Source organism: Tetranychus urticae, chromosome 1 (assembly GCF_039701765.1).
Source record: "Tetranychus urticae isolate SD_2017Ah chromosome 1, NJAU_TeUrti_SD_1.0, whole genome shotgun sequence".
NCBI classification, from domain to species: domain Eukaryota; kingdom Metazoa; phylum Arthropoda; class Arachnida; order Trombidiformes; family Tetranychidae; genus Tetranychus; species Tetranychus urticae.
The window spans coordinates 20,916,953-20,940,356 of NC_142958.1; the positions used below are offsets into that span (position 1 = coordinate 20,916,953).

A 23,404-nucleotide genomic window follows, 5' to 3' on the forward strand; every position below is an offset into this window, starting at 1 on the left:
TTGTGAACTCATAGCTTTGAAATCGACAAAGGAACCAGCAAGTTTTTTTACTTAATGATTTATCAGTTTAATTTATTTAAATTTACTTAATTATTTATGTTGACCTGTATTAATTTGCGTTTGACAACTTAACTCATCACAAACTGACAGTTAAGAAACGGTGCTCAAATCCAAAATGGGAACTAATTTTCCCAATGTTGAACCGTGGAGTAACTGTGATGAGAATATGACATCTCATGCTAATCAAAGGAGACAAGAAAAATTAGCTCAATTGGATGCCATCAGCCATCTTTTAAATACACAATCATACTCTCAACAAGTTACACAGCAGCAGCAACAGCAACAGCAACAACAGCAGCAACAACAACAACAACAGCAGCAGCAACAACAGGTACAACAGCAACAGCAGCAACAACAATCACAACAACTGAATCAGCAACAACAAAAGCAACATCCACAACAACAACAACAGCGTCCACAACTTCCACCGCAGCACCCACAACAGCACCCACAGCAGCATCCACAACAACATCAACAACAGCATCCTCAACAACATCCACAACAGCATCCTCAACAGCATCAACCACAGCATCCACAACAACATCCTCAGCAACATCAACCGCCACCATCTCAACAGCAACAATCGCCCCTTCAGCAGCAACTTCAACCACAACTTCAACCTCAACTTCAATCCCAGATCCAACCTCAACTTCAATCCCAAATTCAACCTCAACTTCAATCCCAAATTCAACCTCAACTTCAACCCCAACTCCAACCACAACCTCAACCTCAACAACAACCGACAACGCGTAAAAGAAAAAGAAAAAATCAAAGTCAAGCAGCTAATGCACCTTCTCATCCCTCACCAATGTCACAAAGTTCATCTTCATTGAGTAGTCCGAATCCTAATATTGCACAGAGCCCGGGCGCTATGTTGCCAGGTCCACCACCATATCAACAAGGCTACAGAACATTATCATCAATTTCATCCATGAATGTCAACAACTCATTATCCATGCCATCATCAATTCACTCATCTAGACAACAGTACAACTCATCCGGTGGTAATGCTGGAGGACCAGGTATGGTTCCTGGCAATATTAGATTATCTTATACAAGTCCTGGTCCACCAACACCTTCGGGGGATAATAGTCTTTCAATGGCTTCACCGTCAATTAATTCACCTAAACCCGGATCGAACTCAGCGAGTATCACTCCGACGCCTGGCGGTCCATCACCATCATTATCTCGAACACCTACAAGCTGTCCTCCTTCATCAATGACCACAACTACTTCACCATCCCCTGGTTCAAAGAAAGTGAAATTACACAATAGTAATCAGGATCAATCATCTGCCCATAACTCAAATCCTCATATGGCTGGTATCTGCCAATCTCCTGATTTATGTAAAGGAGAACCTCATATTTTACCAGTTCCATCGCCCCAACAAATTCAATATTTAGACTCATTTGATGGACAAGAGTTAACCATACAACGTCAACCAAATACAAGTTTGCGAGATAACGACTTAATTTCATCACCAGACTTAGATTCAGGCTTTCATGATTTTTCATCACCTCATCATTTTCCTAACAACTCATTGGATAACGGGTCTCGTTTTATGACCTCAGATACTAACTTAAATTCAAGATTTCCTAACCCATCTGCAAACTGCGGAGGAGCTCCATATGATCCTAATCCCAGATTCATGGGCTCAGAGGGTCCTCAAAGATACTCATTTCCTCCTTATGTTGATGCTAATCGTGTGCCACCAAACGGTCCTGTTCCTGGTAATGTGTCAATCTCAGGACCAGGACCTGGACCTGGCATGCAAGGAGGTATTCATAATATGAATGAACCACCGATGCATGGACCAGGTCCGGTTCCTGTCTCGGATCCCAAAGATCCATCTATGCAATCAGGCAATATGATGAACTGTGGACCGTATAGTTATGGTCCTCGAATGGATAATGGTCCTCCTTTTATGAACTCTGGTGGGGACAACTATATGAACAATCACCGGATGAGAATGCCAATGGATATGGCCATGAGATATAATGCACCAATGAATGACGGCTCAATGCGCTCACAGTTTAATCCTCGTATGAATGTATATGCTCCTATGATGCCTGATCAGGTACCATTTAATGGTGGTCCTGCGCCTCATGGCAATCAATTCATTAAAAACAACTTAGATAATGGCAACCAACTTAATAATCAACCACCCCCACCCCAACAACAACACGCTAATCGTCCTTGTATGAATATGAACAGTTCTGGAGAGTCAGGAAACTCACCTCGTCTTCAAAATTTACAGAAAATGACTTCACCGTTTGATAAAATAGACAATCAGCATATGATGCAAGGACCACTTCCTACGAATGGTCCAGGATCAGTTAACTGTGGTCACGGCCCAGGATCAGGTCCAGTACAAGGTCCACGGCCAGTGGGCCCAGTTTTAGGAGCACCACAACACCATGGCATGAATGGTCCACCAAACCACGGACCAGGCCCTAGACCTGTGATGCAAGGAGGTCATCATAATATGAATGGGCCACCGATGCATGGACCAGGTCCAGTTCCTGTTTCAGATCCTAAAGATCCATCTATGCAATCAGGCAATATGATGAACTGTGGACCGTATAACTATGGTCCTCGAATGGATAATGGTCCCCCTTTTATGAACTCTGGAGGAGATAATTTTATGAACAACCATCGTATGAGAATGCCAATGGACATGGCTATGAGATATAATGCACCAATGAATGATGGCTCAATGCGCCCGCAGTTTAATCCCTGCATGAATGTTTATGCTCCTATGATGCCTGATCAGGTACCTTTTAATGGTGGTCCTGCTCCTCATGGTAATCAATTCATCAAAAACAACTTAGACACAGGCAACCAACTTAATAACCAACCACCACCGCCCCAACAACAGCATCCGAAGCATCCCTGTATGAATATGAACAATTCTGGGGAAGCTGGAACTTCACCACATTTACAAAATTTACAAAAAATGACTTTACCGTTTGATAAAATAGACAATCAGCACATGATGCAAGGACCAGTTCCAACGGATGGTCCAGGATCAGTGAATTGTGGCCATGGCCCAGGATCAGGTCCAGTGCAAGGGCCACGTCCAGTTTTAGGAGCTCCTCAACACCATGGCATGAATGGTCCACCAAACCACGGACCAGGCCCTAGACCTGTGATGCAAGGAGGTCATCATAATATGAATGGGCCGCCTATGCACGGACCAGGTCCAGTTCCTGTTTCGGATCCCAAAGATCCATCTATGCAATCAGGCAATATGATGAACTGTGGACCGTATAGTTATGGTCCTCGAATGGATAATGGTCCTCCTTTTATGAACTCTGGAGGAGATAATTTTATGAACAACCATCGTATGAGAATGCCAATGGACATGGCTATGAGATATAATGCACCAATGAATGACGACTCAATAATCAATTGAATCTTAATAAATTTAATTCCAAACAAACATAACTTTTTATTTTGTAGCTAAATAATTAAGATTGCCAGTTTAACGGCAGTCAAGTCAAGTTTACTTCTTTTGCTTCTGGTGTCTAACTCAAAATACAAGTGAATTATACAAAATTAAGTACTATACTGTATATTATATTATGTAAAGATTTATGTTCAATTGTGTCAGTCCGGATTCGTGATTTCAAAAAAAAGATGCTTGTAATTAAATTGAAAAATGAAAATGAAAGTGACTTTTATATTTGCCTCCTTCACTAAAGTTACCATCTTGGTTGCTAGGGATTTATTAATATCACCAGTTTGGTGAACTGAAAGCAAAATATTTATTTTTGAATTTTAGCTTGTTTCCGAATTTCATCCTTCGATTTAGTCATTTAATTTTGATATTTGTTGTCATTCTTCTTTTTAACGCCTTTCTCAACTAAATCTAAGATGGAATCAGCTGAGTCTGAGAAAAATTTGAAAACTCATCTTGTTATAATCATCGATTTGTCACCGAATATATTTCTTTTCCAGCGAAATGATTCCTCATATGAAATGTGGTTAAACTCTTTAATCTCGTTTTGTAACATTCACCTTTTAATGAACAATGAAAACATGTTGCACATTATTGGATCTCATTACAATGGTAACACAATTTTATATCCCTCTGAATCTCCTGAAGGAATTGATTTTAAAGAATCAAATGGACAATATGAGCTGTTTACAATTCTTTCCCGTACTATCCATACTCAAATCAAGAAGGCTGTTAGACAATGTCGCCAAACTCTTGAAACAATTCACCAATCAAGGACTGGAGAAACCATAAAAGCTCATCCATTAATTTCAGGGGCTTTGGCCATGGGATTGTGCTGTATACAACGTTATAAGTCAGATGTTGACTCTTCTCGAATCGCTGTAATAGCTGCTAGCAACTATGATTCAACAGCCTTTACTTCACAATACATGAATTTTATGAATGTATTCTTCACCGCTCAAAAGATGGGAATCGTCATTGATTCATGCGTTTTATCTCCTAATGAACCTGAAGATATGAAAGATAAGTTTAGCAGTAGAGGTTCAATGTCCATTCTTCAACAAGGATCAGATCTCACAAGTGGTATTTATCTTAAAGTTGCTCACGTTAACGCTTTCCTTGAATATCTAATTTGGACTATGTTACCTGATTCAGAAACTCGACAAAAACTGGTCTTACCCACACAAAGAAAAGTAAGCTACAAAGCCGCCTGTTTCTGTCATAGAAATTTAATCGACATTGGATATGTATGTTCAGTTTGTCTTTCAATATTTTGTTCTTTCTCTCCAATCTGTTCAACATGTAATACTGTTTTCAAACTCGGACCAATTCCTCAAGGAATCAAATTGAAAAGAAAACCAAAAATAAAATAAAAAATTACATTTATTAATTTTTTTCTCTATCTTTCACAATGTTCAATTTTCTTATAACTTTTTACAAATTATACATATTCATAAGGTAATCAGTATGATTTTGATCAATTTAATTTCACGATTCAAACAGCTTAACCTTTGTGATGAAAGCTTTCAAGTAGTTTGTTGCAATGCATGATCAACTATTGACAGATGAGTGATCAATTTCGTACAAAGTTTCATGATTAATAAAACAATCTGTCTAATTCAATATTCACTATTTATTATTACTTCTTGCTTGAAGATAATTGATTGTAGATTGGCAAATAACTGTTTATCGTTAAATCAGGCATTGATTTGACACTAACAAAAGCTCCTAATTGCTCAGATGGACCACTCATCAAGTCCTGTTGAGTTAAACTTAAACGTGAACCAACACAATTGCGTCTATAGTCGACAGATAATTCCTTGATTGAATCCTGTCTTTTAGCTGCTCGTCTGTATAATTGGTACTTTTGAGCACGAATTCGAGGACGATTCTTGGAAAAGCTGCTTATTCTTTCCAATCTTCTATCGCCATTTGCTCCTGTCATGATTAAATTAGCGAATCGTTTATTATGATCACCAATTCCCGAGCTGTTGACACTAGAGTTTGTACTAATACTTGTATTAGTATCATGCTGTTGATTTAGATGGTGAGGATAATTAGGGTCAAAGGGAAGGTGAATGCGATTATGTGTTGATCTAGTGAGCTGATACAAGCCAGCGTCTCTTGATCCATAAATTAATTGTTGTTGCTGTTGCTGTTGTTGTTGTTGAATCAATTGGCTGATAGATTTTGCCGGTGTTAGATTGGTTTCACTCATTGTCCTACGAGAACCAATCGCTCCATCAACAGCGTGTCCATCAAATTGACTTTTCATTTTATTGCTATTCAAAGGGTTTATGAAATAAGCGTCTTGTTTCAATTGACCATTTTCGTTGCCTTTATTTTCCAGTGAATGTAAATCACTGGCTGAGAAAAATTGCCAACCTCGACGCTTTTCCTCACCTCCTTTATTATTACTGGCATAATCATTCAGATTACCTCCATTTGGATTTGTTATTTGCGATATTGATCGAGATTTGTTACGATTGTAGCCCAACATCGGATTGGCCGCAGTTATATTGGCAGTTTTATTAGCATAAAAGTTTCCCTTATCCATTTGAAGATGATTTACATGGTAATTTGGTCCGGGTAACATTTGAGATGAGTAGTGACGACGATTTTGATGTGCAGCTATTGGAATTTGCGAGAAAAAATTGTTGATGCCACCTTTAAGGTGAATTTGTGATTGAAGGTGTTGATGGTTCAAGTGATTATCACTATCAGAATCACTGGATGAACATGAGTCGCTTGTTATTATTGAAACATCTTCACCAGAAGATGTTGAATCTCCACTTTCCTCCTCCATCTTACCAAAATTGGTTGGTTTAGAGTAAATTGTGGACCCTGACTCTCTTGTATCATGAAATTCAAAGTCATCATTGGCATTTGTTGTAAAAGACAATCGACTGATAGAAGCATCGTCAAACCCAGAATTATCAGTGACCATTGAATTAACAGCTGGTTTGGTAACCTCTTTACATCCATAATCACTATTAGAGTCACCAATTGATCTAACCTTTAAAGTAGCATAAATGTGTTCGCCGTCATCATCAACATCATCACCAAATCTATCCTTGCTTTTACTGTAATCTTTACTTTCTCCTTTCCTTTTCCTAGACAATTTATCAATTAATCTTCCTTTGCCATCATCATCATTAACATTGTGGGCAACTTCATTGGAATCATTCAATTCCATTGCTGAAGCAAGTTTACGGTCAACTAATGAAAAATGCCAATTATCTCCATTAACCGACCAAGCCATTGGAGATAAACGAGCAATTGATGAACCCAGCTTTTCCTTTCTAATTGAATCATCTGATCGAGTTAAATTGGAGTTTAAAGTTGAATTGTGATTGGTGAAAAAAGGTCCAAATCTTTTACCCGAAGGTGAATCATATGAGAATCCAGATTGTTGTTGCTTCTTACAAAACTCAGCAGACATAATGTAACTTAAATGGGAACTTTTACGAGCCAGTTGACCCTTCGAGTGATTACCTAGACCAAACAATCCAGATGGTTTAATATTGGACGATCCATTGACTCTATTGTTTGATTGAAGTTTCCCTTGATTGGATAGGATTTCAGTTGAATGACGACCAGGATAAGGACTTCTGGATGATGAGACTAAATTTAACGTTGATGGACTCCGTTTGGCTTCAGATGATTTCATTAAACCCAAATAAGGTTTATCTATGAGAACAAAATCGTTATAATGAAAAGTAAATCCTGGTTTATTGATCATTCCTGAGGATGGTTTGTATTTTTCTTGGTTAGCATGACAAGAACCAGATCGATGACGACGAAAGGATAGTTTAACGGCATCACGAAAATTGTCATCAGTCAAATAAAGTGATATTGGAAGGAGAAATCCTTCAATCAAAGCAAACCAGGTAATCACATTGTCATGAAGTGGAGTCCAAAAATGTGGCACAATCATTCCAACAAACATGAAAATCTGAAACAACAAGGAAAGGAAAAATAAAATTAGATTATCAATTATAATGATTTCAAGTTGAGTTAATTGACAATTTACTTGTCTCACTTATTCACCAATTGATTAATGTTTTCGAGGCGGTTGCAATGTTGTATTGAATTACCACTAAAAATTGAACTTATCATTTCTCTTTGATTATAATTACAATTTACCTTTAATCAAGTAAATGTTAAATCTTTAAGCGTCGGCTTAGGCAATGTTTAAACAGGTAAGAAATGAAAATAGAAGAAGAGACTTGAAAAATAATTGTAATTCAAGTGTTATTAACCTGACTGATGTTAACTTGATATACATGGTAGTAATGGAAATTGATTTTTTGTTTGATTGCCATTCAACCTCAACCATGATGACCAGTAATAAGTATTATTCTGGCTCAATTGTCATTAAAAGTTTAAAAATGTTCAACACTGAAAAGCTAATTGGAAGAGGTTAACATTGAAGTTTAAAACTCTTGACTTCAATCTTCAGATTGCAAGGTTGGCTGGAAAAATGAATCGCCGTCTATTATGATACTGAACATGATGAAAATGAAAAGCTACAAAAAGCAATTTCCTTGTAAAATAAAGTTAACAGTTGATATCATTTTTTCACATTCATCAAGATCAACTCAAATCCTTAATCATCTATTATTAACCTGGTTGAATTAACCTGAATAAATGTATAAAAATCAGTAAACTGAATCGTCATCAGTAACTTGATAGGCAATGAATTCAATTAAAGTAACAAAAAAGACACTTTTTCAGATCAAAACATTTTTCATTAATAATGTGAATATGCTTTTGGTTGTTGATTTTGCCTTTTTTTGTTTCAACTCTGAATACTCTGAGCTGATTGAACTGAATAAAAGAATTGCCGAATTTCAGTTTCTATAAATTGGTTAGATTAATTAGACTGTTGAATGGTATTTATGATGGTAATTAGATGTGAAAAATTGAAGTTTACATGAAAAAAAGATGAAATTCACTGAAGATGTTTATGATTCAAGTTTAGATTAACTCTATTAAATTATTGAGTATAAATCTTATTAGTGGTGATGATAATCAATATTACATTAAATTTAGTTTTAACTACAATTGATGACAACATGAGAAATGATTTAAATCGGTAACCTTGATGATTAACCTTAAGGGTAAACAATTTGTTCAATTTGTTTCTCTTTTTTTGTGTGTTGAAAAAATGTCTTTCAGGTTAACTTTGATAAATCAACCTGATTTAGTTATTAATATCAACAATTTAACGGTCATTTAAACATTACTTTCAAGATCACTTTTCTTGCTTCTTATATTGATTGTTTTTAAATTCAATTATTTAGCTAATTGTTAGTTATGACAATTACATTGAGAAAATTAATATAATTGGAAACCTTTTCTTTTGACATTATTACCAGTAATTCAAAAAAACCGCAAAAAGTTGAATCTTACTCATTGGGTTAGCTTGTAAAGTTAACGGACATTTGGTTTAAACGTTTTCTTGCTAAATTTTTTCACTACTGTTAACAACTGTAACTTAATAATCATAATTGTGAATTTAAAATACAGTTAATCACCTAATATGAACTTTGAAAGGCTAAATTGTTACCTACAATTGATGGAGTGAACAAAAATACAGTTGTAATGGAGTTACCAGGCAAACGGGTAAAACTCAACTACCATATTTTTGGCTGATTTTCAACTCTAAATCTTGGTTTGAAACAGAGTCACGCTAATATCATCATCATCTTTAATCCATTGAACCGTCCATCCGAGGAGTTAAAATACATTTCTTACATGATGCTGGTAATGATAAAGATGGAGATGATTATCATGAACAATACCAACAACTTGAAGAGTAACAACATAGTGAATAAGGAAGAAAGACTTGGATTGATCAAGGATGAGGATCAGGATGATTTGAGATGATCTAAACATGAAATGAACAAGACACTGTTATGATGGATTAGGTTATTACTACCTGTTACAGATAATTGTTTCAAAATTTCAGGCGAACATGGTAAAATGAAAATTATTGTAGTTTTACTTTTGAATTTAGACGAGTTAACCCTTGGTAAGTTGATAACTGCCTATTCTCATTATAATCACCCTTACCCAATACTTCTCATCAACCAACTCATCAACATTTTTAACTTTTCCTCTTATTAGCATCATGACCGAGTTGGAAAGCTGTTTGGATCCCAAAATTACATTAATTTTTTTGCGTTAAGGCGATTCGTTCAATCATTTTGATAACATTTCAAGGCCAATGCTTTTTTCAAATATCAAATTCATGTATGATGATGGTGATGGCGATTAGCAGTTGTGAAGAAGAGCAAAGTTCATCATGAAACTTGATGTATTTTAAATCAGAGTTTCTTAAAAGGTGTCAAATCTTTGCTTCTCACACCCTCATTGTAATTATGATGATGATGATTGGTGATCTTCATCATTTTGGACAGTTTCATTTTTAATCAATTTATCATCGCAATGATGTATGAGTCTGTTTTCATAATCAATAATAGGGAAAAAGGGTCATCAGAATTAAACAAACTTGTAAAGAGAAACATCAAAGGAGATTTTGATTCAGACAAATGATCAATTTTCGTGTGTAAATGAAATAAATTGCAGCAAGGTTGAAGTTTCAATCATTCAGTAGTTGATTAGTATCAAATATTTGTACTGTAGACACAAATTAACACTAATCTAGATTGTCAAAGACAATCATTTATCAAAAGAGAAAAATGAAAATGAATTTTCAATGATTGAACTGGCGAGAATATTTCATCTCAAGAAAATTGAAAATTGTACTTGAGATTTCATTTTGAATTGTTAAAACATGAATTTTATGGTGAAAGTTGGTGATTTTTTCTTACAAAGCAAAATACAATTTAACATACTCTAAGTATGTTAATAAACAATAATCTCAACAATCTTAATGACTGGATAAAATCGTGTTTTGCGCTTCCGTATGTCCATATAATTATCATTATCTTGACCAGGAAAGATCAAGGTAAAAGCTACAATCGGAATAGAAGAAAAAAAAATAATTGAAAGAGTTGAACATAATCAAAATGAAAACCATTATTACTATCATCATCATCATCACCATGATTTACAATCAAGATTGTTATTCCGTCAATGATTGTTAGTGAAGTTAACACAGGAATACAACTGTAACTTGATTGTTACCCTTGACACTGTCGATTGAACGACAAATTATCATTAATCGTGCCTCACGATCAACAATTTTGATAAATTGAAATAAATCTAATCGATGAATCTTGTAACAATTTAATGTTAAAATAATGATAATCAACATTTTCACCAAAAAAGTTTCACTTTTTTTTCTACAAAAAGGAAACATTGAAACTTGATCTAGTTCAACGGTAAATATTGACGTTCACAATTAATCGCTTATTGTTGCTGTTAATGATGATAACGTGGTTACAATTAACTCTGATCAACAATCATTTTCATCATTTTGAAGCTGAGTGAAAGCAAGAAGAATGTTCAATTTTGATTGTTTATCACAGCGCCTTCAAACAACAGTTAGAGTTAATTAATTAACTACAAAACAATACAATGTTTCATCGTTCATAAAATAATCAATAAACAATCCAAACATCAACAATCGAGTGATTAATCATTAAAACAGTTTCACCTCAATAACAATAGTTTACCTGAAAATGTCAACAATTCAATAGTTGAACAGCTTTCAAATGATCAAATTTTTCTGGTCTTTCATTATTTTTCCAAAACACTTCACTTTATGATTACAATTTAACAATTGTAATGATATTTTTACCATTTGATGAGCAACAATTAGATGAAACAAGGTGACAATTTGAAGCTATTCAAAGCTATCAATTTAAAAATGGTTTTAAAAGACTACAGTTAATGGTTAATCAAGTAGGAATAAAAGATGAAAATGTATAAAAATATCATTATGTTGTTGGTTTGAAGATCATGCAAATGATCAATTGAAACTGGAATCGCAAACCAATCACAGTGATTAAAGTATAAGCAAGTGAATGTAGTTAAATATCAATGTTAATTGTAAATGTATTAAATATCTAAAATAATCAATATCTTGAGGGTAAACCGTTTTGAGCCATTTTGAATGTTGTTTGATAAATGGTTAGACAAATGTTTAACCAACAGTCAATGAACAATAATAGGAAAGGAGAGGAATTAACCTTTCAATTTACAATTTAAAAGGATCTTTGAGAAACCAGATTAACCGGATTAACCTGGGAACATAATGGACAAACAGATTATCTTATTAAATCATCTTGTTTCACCTGACCAACTACTATCAATGTAAGGGATCTACTCACTATTTGTCTCACTTCATTTTACAGTTTGTCATTAAGTATCAACCCCTTTAGCTTTCCCTCACTTTTACCTTTAGCTCTTTCCTTTTCCTTTAATTTTGATATAAATAGTCAACAGTAAGTAAATTTAATTTATGTGTTATTTGGTATTTTGTCAACAATTAAGAAAATTGTTCAGTGTTGATGAGCGTTTCTCTCATATCTTTGAGCCTCTAATATTTGTGCCTTTACCTGTGTGCCTTTAATAATTGTGCTTAAATTGAATTAAAGTGAATTGTTCTCATCAAAGATCTGAATAAGTAATTTATTGATAGATGTTATACTGAATCACATCACTTTGTGTTGCTCTACCTTTCATCCCCTGATAGAGTACTCACATCAATATGATTATCATTATTAACCATTATTATTATCCGCATCATCATTGTTACACTTGTTATTGTTAGACCAACAACGGTTGATCCCAATGGATGATCAAGTAAACATTGATTGTTACGTTTATTATCGAGTTACCCTTAATCTAACCTCACTGAACAATCAAATTTAACGGACTACAATCAAATAAAATGGCTGCAAATTATGATCATTACTGGCTACTTACAACTGTTAATAATAATGTAACAAGCAAAGTCAATTTGTTAAACATTTACCATTAAAATCATAAATATCTTTCAGCTTTTGACCAAATTTAGTTTTACCAAAACCTGTTTTAATTGTCATCAAGTTTAATGAACTGGTCCATTTAATTAGCCTTGTCACCGATAATGTTAATTGTCAAGATGTAAAATGGATTGTGTTCAAGTGGGAAAGTGAAAATTGAAATGGACATTTGCCGTTAGCGATGATAGCCAAACCCTTTTAATAGTAATGTAATCATTTCCCTTCCCATTATTAAAGTGATTAACAATTTAGCAAAATATTCAACAGCAAAATTGGGTTCAATTGTGTTCAAATATTGCCTTTTATTAAACACAATGAAAATGGTTATCAAAATGATATTTTAAACTCTGGACAGTAATAGTTAATTGTAATGTAGATTTGAGTTAAATTTTGATTCTATTTGATTAGTTGAAAGGATTGCTATTGAATCTAGTTTTGCTGGTTTCAATGGTAAAATTGTATTCCAATTGGATATCAATTTGAAATGGACAATTGTAATTGAAAAATGACCCTTTACCATCTCAATTTAGTTGTCATTAAAAGATTGACAAGGTTGAAATAATTCATAAGTTATTATAATTAATAATATAATCATTATCCGAGTAAATTGTTTCAGAACCGGGAAGTGAAGCCAATTGAAACTTAATTATAACTATTAGCCAAAAATTGAACTTGGATTAGGAGAGTTACAATGTTTCTTGGATTGTGTTATTAACCATAATTGTAAACCTTTTTAAACCAGTTACAATCAAACATTTTAACCTTAACTCAATATTGTAAATACAATTAATACAATTGTATTAAACAATCATCTTTTTTACCTTTTAACGGTTGATGAATAAATTAACACTAAACTAATCATCATTCAAGAGATGGTTACAGTTAACAATTGAACATTGATTAAGACGTAATTTTACTTGCAATTTGGTAAATCAAAGATTTCCTTTGATTTTAAAAGATGATTAAATATTGGCTGATGATAAATGATGATCCAGTTAATAACAATTTAATCATATTGATGCGTAGGTTTAATCAATCTTTCAGGCTTTGGTGAAAAGCTTGAAATATTGGTTGTAAAAATGGTTATTAAAATTGGATGTTAAATGGCTATTAAATGATTTCGAAGCTAAATGGTCAACAGTAAGTGGATCAGGTGAGTTGTCGTTAAAGTAATTATGATCAAAGGAATGGGTCAGTTGATTGTAATCCTTTTTGTGTTGGTTTTAATGTTGCAATTAGAGTCAGATTTAGCTTAATGAGTGTTGAGTGTTAACAGAAGAAATTGAAAAATGAAATTGATTTGAATTAAAACAGATTATTATAACAATTTGCTTTTCTTCCGGTCAACATTATTATTAGTTTAAATTGTGATTGTTGTAGTCATCAGACTACTAATGGTAACACAATACTTATTGTTGATGTTGTTACGGTTGTTGTGTTAAATTGTTTCAGAAGTTAAATTGATTTTCATTGCAATTTAACAATGTGAAAGTTGATGAGAAACTGTTAATGGTTACAATTGTCGGAAATTTTTCATCTCTTCTCACCAAAGTTAATTTACATTTGAATATTTTCCCACAATAATCACAAATAAACCCATAAACACAGTTATTTAAATTGTCAGGCTGTCAATTAGATTGTAACACACACTATGGTTGGATAAGAGTTCAGTCTTAATTGTGTTTAACTTGATAACAAAAAGGAAGAGTCTATTTGTTTTTGGGTATTAATAAATCCTTGGTTAATATGGTTAAGCACATTTTTTGATTCAAATTGGATTACATGTTAATCGGGTTTAATCTTGGCTCAGGTTGAACCCAAGATTTATTCAGCATGTTAATGTATTGTGGAATTACAATGCGAAAGTGGACTAAATTTAATAAACTTGGTGTTTTATTTTAAATTTAAAACAATTAGAGTTGAAGATGATAATGGTGTTCATCTTGTTGATGAATTGGATTCAATCCTCATTATATCTTTTCCTTATCTTGCTTAGCAACATGATGAATTGGGTGAGCTAATTTGGTTTTATTTTTCGCCGTTGATTCAAAGCTCACAACCAACAATAAACAAGTTAATAAGGTTTTATTATTAGAGTAACAACAATTTACCATTGAACAATCAGAAACAAAAATCAAGATTCACTGAAAAAAAACCTCACCCAGGTTAAAAACTGGTTGATATAAAACAAAGAAAAAAAAGTGTGAGATGATGGATTCAATCTTGAAAAGTATATCTTCCATCTTGTTAATAAGATTTGTATGGAGTAAAAAAAGGGAAACAATAACGAAAAAATGATTCTTAAATTAGTTGACTTGATGAGATTGTACTTTTGTACTTCTCCTGTCCTGAAAGTGAATTTTGATTGTTTATCTCTATTGTTGAGGTAAAACGTGAATCAACTCGGGTTAAATCAAAATGGATTAATGTATCAAGAACAGCAAAGTTGATGGTCAGAAGTTTACCAATTATTTGAGCACAAAAAAAGAGAGAAAAAAATTCAACTCAACATTTCCACCATGAACTTGACATGAAAAGAAAATCAGATCACGAAAAATCACATTTCCATATTAATCAGCTATGAAACTGTAAACTGTTGCCTATTGCCGTTTAGTTGACGGTTGGCAAGCTTTTGTAATCTGGTAAAAAACCTTGGTTCTGGGTTGAGACCAGCAGTGAACACCGATGAAAACGTTGATTATAAGTAATTGGCATTCCTTGCTTTAAATCCTTTAACACAAACCATTTGTCATCGTTGAAAGAATATAGTTGTAATAATTGTCAACACACGGTGAAACTGGTTGTCCTACAGTTGAGGTAATCATTTGTCTTGAAAATGACCCTGTTTGTTAACGGAAATTGTTGACCTAACCAAACTAACGGTTGATTATGTTTTAAGAATATTTAAAAACAAAGTAACAAAAGAAACAATCCAATTCTCGACTGACCTTTCCACTAATTTAACCGCTTTTATCCTTATCTAATAAGACATCTTGTCGGTTATAAACTTAAACCCTTCATCATCTCTTAATTTCAAGAAACTCTTGCTGTAAGGCGCCATCTTCAAATCACTTCATAAGATAATTGTTAGATTTTTATTATTTTTTTCATGCAACCCATAGATTTTCAATTATAACTGCTGAGTATTAAATTGTAATCCATTTTTGATAATGACCGTCTTAAACAGTTTGTGGTTCATCATAAAAGTGAAATCCATTGTTGTTGACAATCAATTCATCTTAAATAATGGTCATGCCCTTGATGACATCAAGTTTAATCTTATGCTTTTGTTTGCTGCCATTTTGTAGCGTCTTTTTTGTTGGTTTTTTTTTCATTTAAAAATGGTTCTTGATTTTGTTTGATTACAATGCGTTTAGCCAAATTATCATCCTTGAACTTGACAATTCAATGTAACTGTATCTACTCTTGATGATTATCTGTTCGTGGTCAGTAAATTGTGTTTAAATCAACTGGTAAGACGGTTTACATTTACAATGGGAAGGATTTACGTTTGCGAAAAAAATGGAGGAGGAAAACAAGAGGAAACCATCCAAAATCAAAGACCATCAAACAACTAAACCAATAAAACAATTAAAATCTAAATTAAATTTTTCCTTTTGTTTCTAGGTCAATCGTCTTGGTGTTTACCATTTTATTATACAGAACCTGGTTAATTAAATTAGAACTTAAAATTGGAACATTCGTGATGAAACTATTCAAAATAATCATAACCAAAAGAACAACGTTGGAAAAACAGGAGAGCAAAGGACCACCAAAAGTAAGGTTTATATATTTTTCTACTTGTACTTTTACAATTAAATTTTGATGTGGTATTTGGCTAATTATGTACAATTATTTATTTCAGAATTTTATTATCAACCAAAAATTCAAAGTGAACTCAGAACCGACAGTTTAACCAAGGATAATTGTGAGCGTTAACGGATTAATGATGGCTATATTTTCTGGCTGTGTTTTTTTCTTGGTCACAAAAATTGGATTCTACATTTAATTGGAATTTGGCCTTTTTAATTAAGGATAATGTAAAAAAGTTACTACTTTTTGGGAAACTTTCATCACTTATTGCAGAATTTCTTGGATTGCAGAACCATTTTTTTCTCGCATTGTCTAAGGTTATGACCATCTACACTTGACTGTTATTATGGTTATATAACCAATTATCAGCGATGATTTAGATTTGTTCTCGAGGGAACTTTCTGAGGTGAAAATATTTAGGTTTAAGGATCAGTGAGAATGATGATAATTTTGAAAATGTTCATAATTTTAGTTGGTCAAAGTTGAAATTACAATTTTGTCCTATTGTGCTTTCAATGGTTTGCTGGTTGAGCAAATAAAGTTATGGACAGTTTCATAAAATTGATTACCATCCGTTTTCAAGGAAACCTAAAAATGCTCATGAAAGACTAATCCGATTAAGAGATTATTCATTAACAATTTGTGAACACTAAATTTTCATGAGATTACAGGTAAAGTGAAATTAATCAATCATTAAGACTTTCTGCTCTCCAATTTGTTTGCTTGACATACCTGATGGTCCAAGAATAGTTACTTTAAAGGGTAATAATGTTAACACTGTTAATGACAATATCAATCATTCATTAGAATCCGAAAAGAAACTATTTTATTCCATCAACATGATTTGCTTTTTCATTCGAGACTGAAAATCATGATGAAAATGAAGATAATTGCAACAAAAATCCAAACAATTTCACTGTAAACTGTTTTTTTACCTCATCTCGCCAGACTTTGCAACAGTTGAATGTAAACATCGCAATTGAACCTTTTCCTATTCTGACCCTTAAATTTAATTGTTCAGCTTTTAACATTTTTTTCTCATTTGATTTCAGTATCGGATAAAGGACACTGAAACTATCGAAACAATTAATTGACTATTGGAATTGGTGGGCACTTTACAGTTAATTAACTTTAGATTGAAACACTTTACAAAGTCAAGTACAACGATTAGGGTCATTATCCATTCTAATTTTAACCGCTTACTTCGAACAGAATCGATTGATGAATTTGATTGCCATTGTTATTAACTTATCATTTGGATAGTCTTCACATTTTAAAATATTCAAACTTGATTACATTTAGATCATTCAATAGGAAGCTTTAGTCTCTTTTTTAATATCAAATTATTATTTATATATTATAGCTTGTTTTGGCAGAAATGCAAGCGTTTAACTGTAGACAATTAAGTTTGAAAACATAATGATCAATTTGAGATGTTTATTTTAAAATGTGTGTTGGGCTAACCAATTTAATTATTACAAGCCTTAAATTTTCCAACCAATAATTGTCTTGAAAAATCAGAATTTAATCGTAGGTTGAAACGATTCTTGCTATTTGAAGTGAAGTTGGTTGCAAATTAATTGGTTATTGAGAGAGGAAAGTCAAATTTTTCAATTTCTGTCAAAACCCAAAAATAGTGAAAAAAGATGGTTAAAAAAGGATGATTTCTGCTACTTTATCACCATTGGTGAAAGTAAATCATGTTTGATCAATGATCATTAAGTTTGGTGTTTGAAATGACAGTAAAAATTGGGTTATTTTGAGCATTTATTCATTTTTTTGTCAGATTTGGTTTCGTTTTCCAGTTTAATTGGATGTTCATTAAAACAATAATGAATCGCAAGCTCTGTGATAGTCAACAAGTCATGGTTAGTCAAGTGAAGGTGATGTTAACATGAGAACAATTATAACAGGCAATTTAATATTGATATTTATTCATTTGCAGCCGTGATTAAATACACATCATTTGGTGGTGATTGGGAAAAGGAAGAGTTGAAACGACAATTGGTTCCATTGAATTGATTCATTATTTGGTTGGAAAACAATGAAAATACTAATGTAACTTTTATTTCTTTTATTTTGCTTTTTGATTTAATATTTTTTCTCTCTTTATTTTTAGATAAATTTTAAACATTCAACTCATTATTATCGCCATCGTAATCATTAGCAAATTGTTAAATAGTGGAAGGATTTGTTTGCTTGGATGCAAATTGCAGCTTTCCGTAAACATCTCGATACACAAAGAAGTAATGAAACGCTTTCGATTGGCACTGTTTCCTCCATTAACTAACTTTGATGCAAAGCTAAATGGCTAACGATACTTTCTAGATAAAGTCAACTATCATTAACGTTTTCTGGTTCGCATTGTATACAAATGATGCTGATCACGATGTTAAAAGCTTTCGATGACAGGCCAACATATAATCATATTATAATGGTTGTAATGTGAATTTCATTGTGTCAAGTAATGAATTGTAAATGGTCAATTGAATTAGCAGCAAATCTTCGCTGTACTGGACATTAGACATTGCGATGTAAAAGTTATCCAAAAGACGATTATCAAGTCGGATTCAAAGGTAAGGTAGAAGTGTTTGAATTATTCGTAAGCTTTGCTTGGGATAATATGAATACTTGCAACTCTTTAGGAAACAAAAAGATTCAAATTTTAATGCATTTTATCACTTTCAATTTTCTCCTTTAGGAACTACTCTTTCTTGAATAAATGAATTGAAATCATCAATTGGAGCAGCTTTCAACCATCATTTACTATTGTTTCCCGATTTTCTCAAGGATTATTCATCCTGTTTCAATGTTTGGCGATTGCCATCAATAGACAATATCAAAACAAACAAACAACCCTTGCACCATCAACCATCAACAGTTTCAACACTTGAAGTCATAGTGAAGGCAGCGAGAAGCAAAAAAACTGGTAAACCTAAAGTGTCGAGATTCAATCCTGTTCGAAGTCCATTTTTTTGTCTATTTGCTGATTCAAAATTGTGAATGCAAAAAAAAGTGTAATAAGTTGCCGTTTTTTTGCTGATTTAGTTTCTATCTTTGAACCAGCAGAAAATTTCTGGTCAGGTTGACTGATTTTAATCAACAGCTCAGGTCGACCGCAATATATTGTCATTGATAATTCCAAGATTGGATGGAAATCATTTTTTTCCCTCATTTTCAACCTTTATTTCACATTCAAGATCTGCGGCAAGTGCAACCTCAACCAGCAAAATGGTGAAGTAACCTGATATTAGCCTGCTTTTGGGTAAAAAACGAGACGGACTAATGCTATCATCATCCTTATGCTGCATTAAAATGTGGACTAAGCAAACTGCTATTAAGCTGTAATTGATTGAATAATATAATAACAGTAAAGTCCCACCAAAATAATCACGAGTAAAGTTGGCTTTTTTTGCTTTACATTTTTTAGGCCTTAAATTTGAACGAATCAAGGAAAGTGAATGGCAGAAGGTGAACGCAAAAAAGGAAACGATAAGAAGATGACTTTCGGATTTCATCCTTTTTTCAACATTTTACTGATTCTCAAATTAAATTTGATTTGCTCAGTTGATTTTCACTTGTGTACTGTTAATGCTGAATTTATGTGAAACCAGAATGAAATGAAGGGAGCGAAAAAAATGGTGATTCTTCTTTCTTCTTTTCCTTCCAAAAAGGTGTGAGCTTTAAATAATAATGAAAAAATATATATATATTTAGACATATATTTATATAGTCACCATAATCATCATCAAAAGCTGATTAAAAAGACCAATTGGATGTATCAAGATTGATCAAAAGCCAGGAGAAAATTGGATTGATTGAAAGTTGATCAGAAAATGTGCTTCAACGGAATTAATAATAGAAAGTCAAGACTTCGAGAAAGAGATTTTGATAAAAGGTAAACATTTAATGAAAACGAGAACAAAATCTATTATCAAAGTAGTGCCAATTGAACCATTTTAAATAGATATTACATTGTTTTGTGTTTCTCTTTATTCAAAATGATAATAGGAAGAAGAGTGAAAAGAGGAACAGGACGGAAACATTTCAATATATTGATTGACCACTCTTGGTGCTGTTGTCCGGTTACATTTTTATTGCTTCATCTACGATCTAATTTTCATCAAGCAAGACTGAACCGTAACATGAGGATAATATTTGAATGGAAAGGTTGACAATTAAAAGGATGGAATTGCAAAATTGTCTAATTTTTACATGACAACAAGTAGCCAGCAGTTGAGATTAAAAAGACAACCCAAGGCAAAAGATGAGGCTAAAAATGATTTTTAATGATGATGATGTTGATGTGTGTGTGTGTCTGAGTAAATGTGTGTGTTTTCTTGGCTAATCTATCCTAATAAGAGGTAAATTAAGTCACTCAATTGAGCCTTTTTTCGTGGTTCAATTCGTGTGTTGCATGTAAATTTAATCAAATGGTTGCATGTATAAACGCCACCAATAAAAAAAAGGAGATACTGGACATTGAAAGTCAACAATCAGCTATCGTATTATATTGCTGTTATTATGCTAAACCAAGAGATTGAAAATTAAACAGCAGATTGTTTACTCAACTGGTTGCTTTTTATTTCAACTTTCAAGTTTCGATGATTACGGGTTAAGATTTGTAGCCCTTATTTTGGCAACATTGGAACCAGTCACCATTTTAAATTGCGATTGGATGAGGTCAAGTTTCCAGCTTCCATTGATGATGCTACTTATACCAACAATTAATAATAATGATGTTGAATGATGATGATGATGGTAATGATGCATTTTTTCACTCTTTCAAAGACTAAAGTAATAATCCGGAAACCAACAAAATCTAATTGAGACTCAATTAGCTGTTAATTGTATTCTGGATGGATAAGCTATAAAACAATTGGCCTACACTTGGAGTTAAATAACCAGATGTAAACATTTTCAATCAAATGTACACAACCCTCTCAAACTGTCCCCCAGAGTCATGGTAACCTAATAAACACTCTCGTTGAATTCAATTTTTGTTAATTATACCAATTTCGAGAGGACTTTGACTATTTTTCAACTATGAACCAGATGCAAAGTGTCTAATTAACTCAATGATTTTGACGATCTAACAAATTTACCTCGACTCACCTTGTCCTCCAACTAATATTTACTCGTAGATCCTTTATTCCTTTATATTTTCATCCGAGAAAAAAATGTTACTAACTTTCTGTATTTCTCTCTACTTGCAGCATCTGTCTACATTTTTACGATTGACTAACGATTGACGATTGTTAGTCAAATTTTCAAGCTCTCTGATTTTATTTGGTTATCCGTTGGAAACCTCATGAACGAAACCCGCTTAACATGGAAAAGACTAAGATAGTTTTTGCATAAAAAGGTAAACGGAAATATGGCTCCTGGATTTTGAAATAAGCAGCAAATGTAACTAAATGCAACCCAACTCGAAATTTGTCTTATCGATGTAAATCCAAGGAAAGACAAAACTATTAAAACAAACCAGGCTAATAATTGGTTACTTTTCTTAATCACTCGAATCAAGAAAAACCATATTACTAGGCTAATGAGATAAACTCACCTCTAGTTTCATTTTTCTTCCCGTTTCCCAAATTTGAGTATATAAGAGCTCGGAAAAAGTTTCAACAATACAAGTTGAGTTTCAGAGCTCATTGAGATAGTAAAAAATCAAAACAACTCTTTGTAATCTACTAATTAAACCACTACTACTAACTTTACTTTTAACAACTTTGACTTTTCTACATTTCAGTGAAAAATTTTCTTGCATTACCACAAATAATCAACATGAACAAGCAATTGGTAAATATCGTTTAACTATTATTGTTCAACTAACATTAGATTTTTCCACTAATTTTACTTTTACTACTTAATTTTTTTCTGGTTTCAGTTATTCGCTCTTTTCGCCTCAACTCTTATCCTTTGTGTTCAATTTGTCCGTGCCGAAGAGGAATTCGATGCTGAGGAAACTTTCGATGGCGAAGAAGAAGTAGCTTTGGAAAGAGAAAGACGAGATGTATCAGCTGATTTAGAAGGTGCCGAATCAGGAATCGGTGGTAAAGCTGGTGCAGGACTCGGTGCTTATAAAGGAGCAGCGGCTGGTGGGGCAGCTGCCGGTTTTGCTGGTGGAAAGGCTGGAAAAGCTGGTTATGCCGCTGGTGCAAAAGGAGCAAAGGGAGGTGCAGCTTATGGCGCTAAAGGAGCTGTTGGTGGATCAAAGGGTGCTGCTTCTAAGGGTGGTTTCTCTTCTGGTGCTTTCGGTAAAAAGTTTGGTTCTAAGGGAGGTTTCTCTAAGGCTGGAGGAGCTGGTTACAACAAGAAGTTCGGAGCAGTCAAGAAGTTCGGAATGAGCCAAGGTTTCAAATTCGGCAAATCTGCTGCTCATGGTGCTGCCGGTGGTGCTGTTGGAGGAAAAGCAGCTAAAGGTGGTTTTGCTGGTGCTGCTGGAGCCGGTGGATTCAAGAGTGGAGCTACTGGTGGTAAAAAGGGATTCGCTACTGGAGCTGCAGGTGCAGCCGGTGGTAAAGCCGGTGCTGCTGGTGCTGCTGGTTTCAAGCAGGCTGCTGGTGCTGCAGGAGCCGCAGGAGTCAAAGGAATCGGTGGTAAAGCTGGTTACGGATTCGGTCGATAAGCAAACAAAATTGTAACTTAATAATTCAAGTGTTTAATATCAAGACAAATCGAGTTAAAGACAAGACAAATACATGTTTGTAATTTCGTCCTATTTCTGTGTATTGTGTAAAGCTATAATATGCCAAAAAAGTAGCCAGTTGTTCTGGACTTAATCTGATGAAAGGTGCCCAGTCAAAGTTGTTAAAAATTTTAGTATTTAGTGTTTAATAAAGACTGAAAATAACATTTATCGGTCAATCAATTTATCTAATTTTTTTTAACTTTTTTTCAAATTATGTTCATCGCCATTATTTTTCAGAGACCCTTCAAACCAAAGAGTAAGATTATTGAAAATTATTGTTAAATATTTCATTTGTTTTTTTTATAAACTTCAGACAGTAATGATAGAAATGTTGGAAACCCTGTGAAGCTGAGCAACAAATTAACCCAAGAAAAGGACCAATTACTCGACCTTTAATATGTGGTTAAAAGGATGATT

At 33.4% G+C, this 23,404-nt stretch overlaps 4 protein-coding genes and 1 long non-coding RNA gene across 8 annotated transcripts in view; 4 read left to right on the forward strand and 1 right to left on the reverse strand.

Annotated features, from left to right (window-relative positions):
* LOC107372132 (uncharacterized) lies at window positions 1-4,910 on the forward strand. The gene has a single exon (XM_015940294.3). It carries the CDS (start codon window positions 176-178, stop codon window positions 3,473-3,475), a length of 3,300 nt encoding a protein of 1,099 aa, XP_015795780.2. The 5' UTR covers window positions 1-175; the 3' UTR covers window positions 3,476-4,910.
* Window positions 3,832-4,910, forward strand: Tfb4 (transcription factor B4). Its single transcript, XM_015940298.3, has one exon. It carries the CDS (start codon window positions 3,937-3,939, stop codon window positions 4,891-4,893), a length of 957 nt encoding a protein of 318 aa, XP_015795784.1. The 5' UTR covers window positions 3,832-3,936; the 3' UTR covers window positions 4,894-4,910.
* Window positions 4,886-23,404, reverse strand: part of LOC107372131 (uncharacterized) — a 24,244-nt gene continuing 5,725 nt past the window's right edge. Inside the window, exon 2 of the mRNA XM_015940293.3 lies at window positions 4,886-7,475. Within this exon, the coding sequence (XP_015795779.2) occupies window positions 5,160-7,475 (2,316 nt within the window). The 3' untranslated portion in view covers window positions 4,886-5,159. The remainder of the gene's footprint in view (window positions 7,476-23,404) is intronic.
* Window positions 8,950-10,408, forward strand: LOC112538551 (uncharacterized). The gene is made up of 2 exons (XR_003081731.2): window positions 8,950-9,557; window positions 9,653-10,408. It is a non-coding gene; the product is annotated as an uncharacterized LOC112538551 (long non-coding RNA).
* LOC107372140 (uncharacterized) lies at window positions 15,599-23,163 on the forward strand. 4 transcript variants are annotated; one of them, XM_089265958.1, is made up of 10 exons: window positions 15,609-16,258; window positions 16,346-18,176; window positions 18,239-18,351; window positions 18,413-18,869; window positions 18,995-19,967; window positions 20,027-20,191; window positions 20,305-21,203; window positions 21,510-21,658; window positions 22,046-22,095; window positions 22,184-23,163. In XM_089265958.1, the coding sequence occupies exons 9-10, from the start codon at window positions 22,081-22,083 to the stop codon at window positions 22,922-22,924; spliced, it is 756 nt and encodes a 251-aa protein (XP_089122084.1). In that variant the 5' UTR covers window positions 15,609-16,258; window positions 16,346-18,176; window positions 18,239-18,351; window positions 18,413-18,869; window positions 18,995-19,967; window positions 20,027-20,191; window positions 20,305-21,203; window positions 21,510-21,658; window positions 22,046-22,080; the 3' UTR covers window positions 22,925-23,163. The 4 variants fall into 4 exon arrangements, 3 of the variants coding, with proteins under 3 accessions (XP_089122084.1, XP_089122083.1, XP_015795791.2); XM_089265957.1 differs by having other exon boundaries at window positions 15,772-16,258; window positions 16,346-18,161; window positions 18,995-20,191; XR_016197780.1 differs by lacking the exons at window positions 18,239-18,351; window positions 18,413-18,869; window positions 18,995-19,967; ... (3 more) ...; window positions 22,046-22,095; window positions 22,184-23,163 and having other exon boundaries at window positions 15,599-15,953; window positions 16,108-16,258; window positions 16,346-16,554.